This window comes from Ovis aries, chromosome 1, assembly GCF_016772045.2.
Source record: "Ovis aries strain OAR_USU_Benz2616 breed Rambouillet chromosome 1, ARS-UI_Ramb_v3.0, whole genome shotgun sequence".
NCBI lineage: Eukaryota > Metazoa > Chordata > Mammalia > Artiodactyla > Bovidae > Ovis > Ovis aries.
Genome location: NC_056054.1, coordinates 143,702,233 through 143,714,093, shown reverse-complemented (window position 1 = coordinate 143,714,093; position 11,861 = coordinate 143,702,233). Strand labels below are relative to the sequence as shown.

The 11,861-nt window shown below is 40.1% G+C and overlaps 1 protein-coding gene across 1 annotated transcript in view; it reads left to right on the top strand.

The window, feature by feature from the left end:
• Nucleotides 1-11,861, top strand: part of LOC101122496 (multidrug resistance-associated protein 1-like) — a 100,081-nt gene that overhangs the window by 20,745 nt on the left and 67,475 nt on the right. Inside the window, exons 3-5 of the mRNA XM_060397111.1 lie at nt 40-187; nt 861-1,003; nt 6,483-6,660. Of these exons, the coding sequence (XP_060253094.1) occupies nt 40-187; nt 861-1,003; nt 6,483-6,660 (469 nt within the window). The remainder of the gene's footprint in view (nt 1-39; nt 188-860; nt 1,004-6,482; nt 6,661-11,861) is intronic.

Sequence of the window (11,861 nt, the reverse complement as noted above, 5' to 3'; positions counted from 1 at the left end):
GGTTTTCATGAATTGTTTTCCTTGCTCTTTCATTTCTAGAATAATTATTTTAGGCTATAAGAAACCTTTGGAAAGAGAGGATCTTTTTGAACTTAATGAAAGCGATTCCTCCTATACTGTGTGTCCCATCTTTGAGAAACAGTGGAGGAAGGAAGTTTTAAGGACTCAAGAGAGGCAAAAAGTAAAGGTAACTATTAAATCCTTAGTACTTAACTGCATAACTTGTTCCAAATATGAGATATTATTATTAATATAGAAAATCCCTTAAATATGGTAAATAACATGTCATTTCCGTAACAATACTAGCTGTTATTAAAGCTAATTTCTGTCATCAAATTATTCAGCATCTCTTTAAAGCTCGGGAGCAAGTGTGTTATATGTATATAATTTGGGGCTTCTCACCAGGATCCTTCTTTATCCATTGTAGCAAAGATAGTTTCCATATCTCAGAGCATCATATCTATTGGTCAAAGTAAGTCATGTAGTGGCCAAGGCCAAGACTTATGGGGGGCAAGAGTAGGTTCTTCACATGTAGCATCATGCACACACGCTAGACTTCTCAAAAAGAAAATATAATTTGAAGATAAAAACTGTATTAGTGAAACAGTTTCAAAACTCACAACAGTGATACAAAAAAATGGTTTGTTTTTCTGTTTATGCCACATGGTATGAATAACACCAAGTGGTTTGGCACCAGTCTATACCAATAACAGGGACCTTGTTTTCAAGTTTAATTGAACTTATTCCTGTCATGTTGCTTTGTTATCTTTGGAGTACATTACTAATTTTATGATTATATATATTTTATGGATTAGTTCTGTTCTCTTTTCTTATTGTTTTTGCTTTCTTTAATTATGTAGTCATCTTTTCATAAAGAGGCACACACCAGGAAGCCATCTCTACTCCGGGCATTATGGAACACTTTTAAGTTTGTCTTGATTAAGGTTGCTTTATTCAAAGTATTGGCTGATGTTTTGTCCTTCACTAGCCCACTCATAATGAAGTAAGTTGCAGTTTTGTTTTTTTTTTTCCTTTCCCACAAGTACCTCATAAGAAAGCTTACTGTTTCACTTTAAAAATGTACTAAAAAAGAGTGGAGTGAGTTCATATTACAGGTTTTAATTATGATACAGGCATTCTATTAAGTTTGCTTGTGATATGAATGTGAATTACGATAATATAGTAATTATTGAAACAACCATGTATTAACACTATTCTAAAATCTTTATATTAATTATCTAATCTAATCTTTACAGCAATCCTACAATGTAGGAAGTAATATTGTACTCACTAGCACAATGTAGAAACAAAGAAATCTCTGTAGTTTGCCTAAGACCACACAACTAGAAAATGCAAGAGTCACAACACAAATCTAGGAAATCTGGCTTGAGTTTATATGTTTAGGAAATGAAATGACACATACCTTTACTATTGTTCTTTGCTGCGACCTTTTTGGAATAGAACTTTATCAACCAAGGTCAGTTCAGTTCAGTTCAGTCGCTCAGTCATGTCCGACTCTTTGCGACCCTGTGAATCGCAGCACGCCAGGCCTCCCTGTCCATCACCATCTCCCGGAGTTCACTCAGACTCACGTCCATCAAGTCAGTGATACCATCCAGTCATCTCATCCTCTGTCGTCCCCTTCTCTTCCTGCCCCCAATCCTTCCCAGCATCAGAGTCTTCCAATGAGTCAACTCTTCGCATGAGGTGGCCAAAGTACTGGAGTTTCAGCTTTAGCATCATTCCTTCCAAAGAAATCCCAGGGTTGATCTCCTTCAGAATGGACTGGTTGTATCTCCTTGCAGTCCAAGGGACTCTCAAGAGTCTTCTCCAACACCACAGTTCAAAAGCATCCATTCTTCGGTGCTCAGTCTTCTTCACAGTCCAACTCTCACATCCATACATGACCACAGGAAAAACCATAGCCTTGACTAGATGGACCTTAGTCGGCAAAGTAATGTCTCTGCTTTTGAATATTTTAAATATTGCATAGGAACCTAGAATGTCGGGTCCATGAATCAAGGCAAATTGGAAGTGGTCAAACAAGAGATGGCAAGGGTGAACATCGACATTCTAGGAGTCAGCGAACTAAAATGGACTGAAATGTGGTGAATTTAACTAAGATGACCATTACATCTACTATTGTGGGCAGGAATCCCTCAGAAGAAATGGAGTAGCCATCATGGTCAACAAAAGAGTCCCAAATGCAGTACTTGGATGCAATCTCAAAAATGGCAGAATGATCTCTGTTTGTCTCCAAGGCAAACCATTCAATATCACAGTTATCCAAGTCTATGCCCCGACCAGTAACACTGAAGAAACTGAAGTTGAACGGTTTTATGAAGACCTACAAGACCTTTTAGAACTAACACCCAAAAAAGATGTCCTTTTCTTTATAGGGGACTGGAATGCAAAAGCAGGAAGTCAAGAAACACCTGGAGTAACAGGTAAATTTGGCCTTGAAATGCGGAATGAAGCAGGGCAAAGACTAATAGAGTTTTGCCAAGAAAATGCACTGGTGATAGCAAACACCCTCTTCCAACAACACAAGAGAAGACTCTACGCATGGACATCACCAGATGGTCAACTCTGGAATCAGATTGATTATATTCTTTGCAGCCAAAGATGGAGAAGCTCTATACAGTCAACAAAAACGAGACCAGGAGCTGACTGTGGCTCAGATCATGAACTGCTTATTACCAGATTCAGACTCAAATTGAAGAAAATAGGGAAAACCGCTAGACCATTCAGATATGACTTAAATCAAATCCCTTATGATTATACAGTGGAAGTGAGAAATAGATTTAAGGGCCTAGATCTGATAGACAGAGTGCCTGATGAACTATGGAATGAGGTTCGTGACATGGTACAGGAGACAGGGATCAAGACCATCCCCATGGAAAAGAAATGCGAAAAAGCAAAATGGCTGTCTGGGGAGGCCTTACAAATAGCCAAGGTAATACTATATAAATATATATATGCATGTATTTATGTGTGGGTTTCCTTGGTGGCTCAACTGGTAAAGAATCCACCTGCAATACAGAAGACCTAAGTTCAATCCCTGGGTTGGGAAGATCTCTTGGAGAAGGGAACAGCTACCCACTCTAGTATTCTAGCCTGGAGAATTCCATAGACTTTGTAGTCCATGGGGTTGCAAAGAATTGGACACAACTGAGTGACTTTTTGGAAATGAACTTTATCAGCCAAGCAAATAATAATACATAATAATGCATGTATTTATGTGTAAATATAGAGAAAATATTTAAGTAATTTCTATTTCTAATAGTGTCCATATGCAAGGATTCATGAGCAGACAGTAAAATTGAGTCTTTGATTATATGTCTCCTTGATTATATGCCTCCAAGGGTATAAGGAAAGATTTTTTTTATTAACCAATTATTATAATTTTTTTGTTTTGAATGTTTTCAATTGGAGTTTTTAAGAAGAATTTAATTCATGAAAATAAAATTAATTCTGAGTTGCCAGATCCCAAATCACATCCAGGCACATATTTGGCCCATATTTATTAAGCACCTACTATATGCCAGACGACTTCCCTGGTGGTTCAGACGGTAAAGCGTCTGTCTTCGGTGAGGGAGACCCAGGTTCTATCCCTGGGTTGGGAAGATCCCTTGGAGAAGGAAATGGCAATCCACTCCAGTACTATTGCCTGGAAAATCCCATGGACAAAGGAACCTGGTAGGCTATAGTCCATGGGGTCGCAAAGAGTCAGACATGACTGAGCAACTTCACGTTCACGTTATATGCCAAACTGTCCTAAGTAGACCATGGGAATTGAGCAAAAATCAAAAAGTCCCTGCTCTGATGACACCTAGAAGGGAGAGATAAACAATAAATGAATAAGTATAAATTTTATTAAGAGGTAATTACTGCTAAGGAAAACAGTACGGTGAGGTAGTGGGGCAGAGCACACTGGTCTGAGGGACTGGAATTTGCTGTTTTCTGTGAGGTGGTTAGGGAAGACATTGATTATAGTGGTGAAACTTGAACACAGTTCTGAACGAAGTTAGGGAGGAAGCCAAGATATATCTGTTGCAAATGGGAAGAACAAAGAGGGCTAAAGCTATGAGACAGCAGCATGCTTGGTATTTTTGAAAACTCATAGGAGGCAAGTGAGTGGAGCAGGGAAGCTGAGAGGAAAAGTGGTAAGATTGAGGTCTGATATATACACTACCATGTGTAACATAGACAGCTAGTGCGAAGCCGCTGTATAGCTCAGGGAGCTCGGCTCAGTGCTCTGTGATGAGCTAGAGGGATAGGTTTGGGGGCTGGGAGGGAGGCTCAAGAGGGAGGTTAATAAATGTATACTTATAGCTGATTTGTGATGTTGAAAAGCATAAACTAACACAACATTGTAAAGCAAGTATATTCCAATTAAAAAAAAATAAAGACATTGTGGGGGCAGGGAGAAAAAAAAGATTGAGGTCAGAAACTTTGGGCAGCTAAAAAGATGTTGAAGGGCCTTACAGAATGTGAGTGGGGCTTTCCCAGTGTTTCAACAGTAAAGAATCTGTCTGCAATAGAGGAGATGCAGGAGACTCAGGTTCGATTCCTGGGTCAAGAAGATCCCCTGGAATAGGAACTGGCAACCCACTCCAGTATTCTTGCCTGGAGAATTCCATAGACAGAGGAGCCTGGCAGGCTGCAGTCCATGGGGTTGCAAAGAGCTGGACACAACTGAGCAATTCAGCACACATGCAGAGAATGTGATGATACAGGCTTTCATTTCGTGTTAGAAAGGAAACCTCTGGAAGATTTTGAGCATAGAATGATATCATTAGACTGCAGTTTCATAGGAATCACTCTAGTAGCTATTTAGAAAATGAAGTAAAGAGGAGCAAGAGTGGAAGAAGCAGCAGCTATTAGCCAACTATGGTAATCCAGGCAAAAGTCAATGGCAGCTTCAAGATTGTGGCAAGGAAGGTGATAATGGTCAGATTCTGGCTTTATTTTAAAAGTAGAGTCAACATTATACCTTGATAGTTGAATGTAGGTTGAGAGGAAAAAAAAAAAAAAGGAGTCATGGTGCCTTCAGAGTTTTTGTTTGTCACAAGATGAATGAATTACCATTTACTGACATACAGAAGGCTCAGAAAAGAGTAAGGAGAGCAATTTGCTAAATTTGAAATACGCATTAGATTTTCTGCAGAATTAAATTAACAGACCTGACTGCCGTCCTTTGGAAAGATTGTTTATATGGCTGGCCTCAGGCTGGCAATTAGAACTTGAATTTCAGGAGGGTTCCCACTTACCCTAGTTGATAAGAGTAGTTCGATATGACCAGACTGTTTTATACATGATCCATGCTGAATTCCTCCTTTTTTTCTGAGAGTTTGGAATTTTAGCCTGTGTTAGAAAGAGGGTACCCTGGATGCTGAGTCTTTAAGGGGCTTCCTTGTTGTTGTTCAGTCACTAAGTCATGTCCGAATCTTTGCAACCCCATGAACTGCAGCATGCAAGTTCTCCTTGTCTTTCACCATCTTCCGGAATTTGCTTAGACTTGGTGATGCCATCCAGCCACCTCATCTTCTGTCACCCACTTCTCGCTCTGCCCTCAATCCTTTCCAGCATCCGGGTCTTTTCCAATGAGGTGGCTTAAGGGGAGTGCCCACATCATCATGGATATCTGGGTCATTAAGACTTTTTTTGTATAGTTCTTCTGTGTATTCTTGCCACCTCTTCTTAATATCTTCTGCTTCTGTTAGGTCCATACCATTTCTGTCCTTTATTGTGCCCATCTTTGCATGAAATGTTCCTTTGGTATCTCCAATTTTTTTGAAGAGATCTTTAGCCTTTCTCATTCTATTGTTTTCCTCTATTTCTTTGCACTGTTCACTTAAGAAGGCTTTCTTATCTCTCCATGCTATCTATTCTGTGGGACTCCGTGTTCAGGTGGCTATATCTTTCCTTTTCTCCTTTGCCTTTTGCTTCTCTTCTTTTCTCAGCTATTTGTAAGGCCTCTTCATACAACCACTTCACTTTCCGGAATTTCTTTGTCTTTGGAATGGTTTTGGTCATCACCTCTTGTACAATATTGATGAGATTACCGTGTGAAAACTAGAAAATACCTTTCTACCCAGAAGCCTGAGAAGCTAAGTGTTGACTGAGTGTGAGTGTGTGCTCAGTCAGTCAGTCGTGTCCGATTCTTTTGTGACCCCATGGATTGTAGCCTGCCAGGGTCCTCTGTGAATAGGATTTGCCAGGCAAGAATACTGGAGTGGGCTGCCATTTCCTCCTAGAATAAAACTCAGGTCTCCTGCATCTGGCCTTATTTATATAAAGCATGAGTAAAAATAAAGGGAGGAAGGATGCAAAATTGGACAAGTGGATAAAAAGAGCAGGCAAGAATGTGTGTGTGTATGTGTGTGTAACATTTTGACAGTACTTAGTTCACACATGTATTGTATTACTTTGGATGTTTAACACTTCTTCCCTCTTCTCGATTTGTATATGACCTTCAGGCAAATGATCCTTTTCTGTGAACAACGCCCAGATTTTGGCTGGAGTGGTTATGGCTATGCTTTGGCGCTTTTTGTTGTAGTCTTTTTGCAAACCCTGATCCTTCAGCAATACCAGCGTTTTAAAATGCTCACTTCAGCAAAAATTAAGACAGCTGTAATTGGACTGATCTACAAAAAGGTAAGAGATTTAAAAAATTCCAAGTTTCTAAGTGGACTGTGTCCAATATGTGCTTTAAAATAAGGGATCTGAAGAAATAGAAGTAGTATTTAAAAAATTTCTAGCATGCCCTTTGAATATATATTTATTTTGCTGAAAAATAACTTTGACTCATCAATATTGGTTACATCAATTTCTTTACAGGGTCCTCTTTCTATATTTCCTGAAGCTTCTAGTCAACCCTAATGCCTGAAACTAAATGATGTTCTTTGTCCACTCTTCATGTCACTTAACTCCTCCTCAGAAAATGAATGGAATTGACTATTTCATGATTGTCTGTATTTATGTATCAATAAATTAATTTCCATGGTCATTTTCCTTCTACATTAACACCTTTTGCTTCTTCCTCTGCTCACTCTACTTTTTCATGAAACAAAGCCATACTTCTCTACAGAGTTGTTATCTGCTTATATTTGAGTCTAATCCCCCTCCTACTGATGCCAAAAGCTGGTTGACCCTTATACCTAGCATAACTCTAAAGTTTAATTTATCCTTTCTTGAAAATGCAGTTTTAAATATCACCTCTTTATCATTCAGAGCCTATTTACATCATAATTATAAACAATTAAAAGCCTTCCTCCCTTCTGTTGTTATTACTGAGTTATTCAGTCAAAAATATATTTTGCCTTCTTATTCTGTAGTCCTCTGTCAATCTGTCGGACATGACTGAGCGACCAAACTGAACTGAACTGAACTGTCAATCTGTGCTCTTCAGATTTGGAATAGGAACTTAACTTACCTATTGTACCTTTATCATCCAAGACAGTGGCTTTCACATATTTTTATAAAAGTTGGAAGACTGAGTAAATGAATAAATGAGCCATTACCTTCAAAACTAGGGGACTGTTAAGCGTACGTGATAAATGTGTGAAACTATCAATAAATGCAGATGTTTTAAGAAATCAGAGGAGCAGGAAGTTTACAATATTTGAAGACAGTTAAGGAAGGTTTCACATAGAAAGGAGCCTTGAAATAATCTTTGGGAAAACTGTAGGATTTGTTGACCTGGACCTGAAGTGTCACAGATCATTTGGCCATATTAGGCCAAAATGGAGGCAGCAGGTGATTTTAGAGATTCTAGAATGATCCAAGCCCAAATGAGCCAGAATATAACTGAACTTGCAGTAAACCTAGCTCTGTGTGAAACTGAAAGTGCTAATTGCTCAGTTGTGTTCAACTCTTTGCGACCCCTTGGACTGTAGCCTGCCAGGATCCTCTGTCCATGGAATTTTCCAGGCAAAAATACTGGAGTGTGTTGCCATTTCCTTCTCCAGTGGATCTTTACGACCCAGGCATTGAACCTGGGTCTTCCGCATTGCAGGCAGATTCTTTACCATTTGAGCCACCAGGGAAGTCCTGTATAATTAGCTCTGTGTCACAGTGCTTTATTGACTATGCCAAAGCCTTTGACTGTGTGGATCACAATAAACTGTGGAAAATTCTGAAAGAGATGGAAATACCAGACCACCTGACCTGCCTCTTGAGGAACCTGTATGCAGGTCAGGAAGCAACAGTTAGAACTGGACATGGAACAACAGGCTGGTTCCAAATAGGAAAAGGAGTACGTCAAGGCTGTATATTGTCACCCTGCTTATTTAACTTATATGCAGAGTACATCATGAGAAATGCTGGGCTGGAAGAAGCACAACCTGGAATCAAGATTGCTGGGAGAAATAATAACCTCAGATATGCAGATGACACCACCCTTATGGCAGAAAGTGAAGAGGAACTAAAAAGCCTCTTGATGAAAGTGAAAGAGGAGAGTGAAAAAGTTGGCTTAAAGCTCAACATTCAGAAAACAAAGATCATGGCATCTGGTCCCATCACTTCATGGCAAATAGATGAGGAAGCAGTGGAAACAGTGTCAGACTTTATTTTGGGGGGCTCCAAAATCACTGCAGATGGTGACTGCAGCCATGAAATTGAAAGACACTTACTCCTTGGAAGAAAAGTTATGACCAACCTAGATAGCATATTAAAAAACAGAAACATTGCTTTGCCAACAAAAGGTCTGGCTAGTCAAGGCTATGGTTTTTCCTGTGGTCATGTATGGATATGAGAGTTGGACTGTGAAGAAAGCTGAGAGCCGAAGAATTGGTGCTTTGAACTGTGGTGTTGGAGAAGACTCTGGAGAGTCCCTTGGACTGCAAGGAGATCCAACCAGTCTATCCTAAAGAAGACCAGTCCTGGGTGTTCATTGGAGGGACTGATGTTGAAGCTGAAACTCCGATACTTTGGCCACCTCATGCAAAGAATTGACTAATTGGAAAAGACCCTGATGCTGGGAGGGATTGGGTGCAGGGAGAAGAAGGGGACGACAGAGGATGAGATGGCTGGATGGCATCACTAACTCGATGGACATGAGTTTGAGCAAACTCCGGGAGTTGGTGATGGACAGGGAGGCCTGCATGCTGCAATTCATGGGGTTGCAGAGTCAGACACGACTGAGCGACTGAACTGAACTGAACTGAACACACCCCAGATACAGGGTCAGAGAGGCTGTTTGTAATTCTACAGGTTGTAACTTCTGAGAAATACAAATATAGAGAAAAGATATGAAATACAAATATTAAAGAATCTAGGAATCAGTTTAAATGCTAACATCTGTTTCACATATATGGCCTAAATGGAACAGGTCTTCGCTCATTGATTAAAGCCTTGGAGTTTGGATATAGGATTTGAATGGATTTCTTTGGAAGGAATGATGCTAAAGCTGAAACTCCAGTACTTTGGCCACCTCATGCAAAGAGTTGCCTCATTGAAAAAGGCTTTGATGCTGGGAGGGATTGGGGGCAGGAGGAGAAGGGGACGACAGAGGGTGAGATGGCTGGATGGCATCACTGACTCGATGGATGCGAATCTGAGTGAACTCCGGGAATTGGTCATAGACAGGGAGGCTTGGCGTGCTGCAATTCATAGGGTTGCAAAGAGTCGGACATGACTGAGCGACTGAACTGAACAAGTATAAAAGAATAGATAGCAGTAGAAATTGAAGCAAACCATCAGAAATAAAAAGGAAAGTCAAGTCTTGTGGGTGAGTACAAGAGCAAGGAGACCCTGGAGACAATGTAAGGGGGAAGAGCATCTACAGGAGTGAGACTATATGGGTCCTTAGAGATTGTTTAACAACAGAGAGCATTCTAAGATCAGAGGGGTTCAGTGGGTCCTGCAGTATGGATTAAAATGTAATTCTTAGTCCATCAGACAAGCAGCAGAAGACATTAGTCAGTGACCTGTAGTGTTCAGATGCCCTGGGTAGCCTATTGTGGTGATACTAATATAAGGCAGTCTTTCTTGTGAATCTCTTATCCTATATCTGCTTTCCAAAGGGACTAATTGGGGTTATTAGATCTCTTGTCTCCTTTACAGATTTTAGGATTCTGATATTTATCATGTTTCGATAGCCTCAGCTCTCATTGATGACCAGATAACTCACATTCATCTGACATTGGCACTCCTTCATCAGGAATTCATTACTAGACTTGGGTAAAGCTAGTTTCACATCCTTTTCCTGGTGAGAAGGGGAGGTGTTAGAAAGCTCTTTATCTCTACCCATCCGCATGACTGTTGCTACTCTAGTGAAGTTCAAGGGACTTCATTTTTAAGGTTTGTGGGGAAGAACACGACCTCTTTCTACTTTACCACATCATGAGCCTTTGGGTCTCAAAACTCAGTTTTGTTATTCCTTCACTCCCAATTACAGGCTCCATGAGAGTTTTTGAGGACTAAGAACAAGATATGTTTCAAAAGCAGCATCAGTTAGTCCTGTGCTTAATGTGGGCAGCCTGTGGGCTCTTTGTCAAATGCCATCCAGTAGAAGTTTTTGTGATTTTTAAATTATTCTATATCCACATTGTATGGTAGCTACTAATCACATATTTCTGTTGAAACTGAAAACCTGGCAAGTAAGAGCAAGGAAGTAAATTTTTAATTTCAATTAAATTTAATATCCATAGCTAGACTATCTACATTTGTGCCTAAAGGATATTCTTTCCTTAATTGTGGGAAGAATATAGTATAAATAAAATTGATAAAATTCTTTTTCCATTCTTTAAAATAGAGATACTTAAATGTGATCAGAAAGAGAAGAGAGAATCCTGGCATACTTTTTTGCATCCAAAAGAGCTGAAGAAAATGAACTCTCATAGATTTATGAGGATTCACCTTTACATACACCATGACTCATTAGAAGTATGGTAACCCCTGAGAATCACTGGGATAAAAATGTTTAGGGCTCTTCCAGCTCTAAATTATATAATGTCTATGACTCAAAGCTAGGGTGGTCAGGAAAAATAGTTCAAGAAACAAATATATGAACCAGGGCTGCGGCAAAAAAATTCCGCAAAGAACAAATATATGAGGGAGAGTGTGAAATTGCAAAGCAAATTTCATAATCATGTGACAAAATGAACCATTACTGAATTGAGGTCAGTAATAAATAAGATATTTCCAGTCCATAAAAAGGATTCTTGAGGCTGGGAGCCATATATGCTTTATCTGGGTCTTTCTATGGCTTCCCTGGTGGCTCAGATGGTAAAGAGTCTGCCTGCAATGCAGGAGATACAAGAGGCTCAGGTTCAGTCCCTGGGTCAGGAAGATCTCCTGGAGAAGGAAATGGTTACCCATTCCAGTATTCTTGCCCAGATAATTCCATGGACAGAGGAGCCTGGCGGGCTATGGTCCACATTTTCACAAAGAATCGAATATGACTGAGCAACTAACACTTTTTTTAGACCAAATGCAATCAATGACATGAATGAAGTTTCAAAAAATTAAGGAGTCACAAGGTTGTGTTAGCAGTCTTCCTGAGTGGGACCCCAACAAGGGTCCTTCTGCCTAGTGCCCTTCGAGCATCTGAGTTCTGGTCAGAAGCGAAGGAAGGTTTTATTCTTTGATCAGATAATGAAGAGGTGTGGGCCTGTTCTCTGGAGCACCCATTCCTCTAATAGGCAGTAGGTAAGGCTGCTTTATAGGGATCTCTCAAAATGAGGTTCTTGCGGAATTGGAGCAGGGGCAGCTGGGCTGCTTAGGCTCCAGATGGCAGTTCCCGGAGCAGCGTCTCTGCACGTGGCCTGCAGCTACCATCTTGGATTTTGTGTCACACATGGCTTCTGAACGTGGACGCCCAGCTGAGGTGTAGGCTTGGCCATTTCATTTCACAG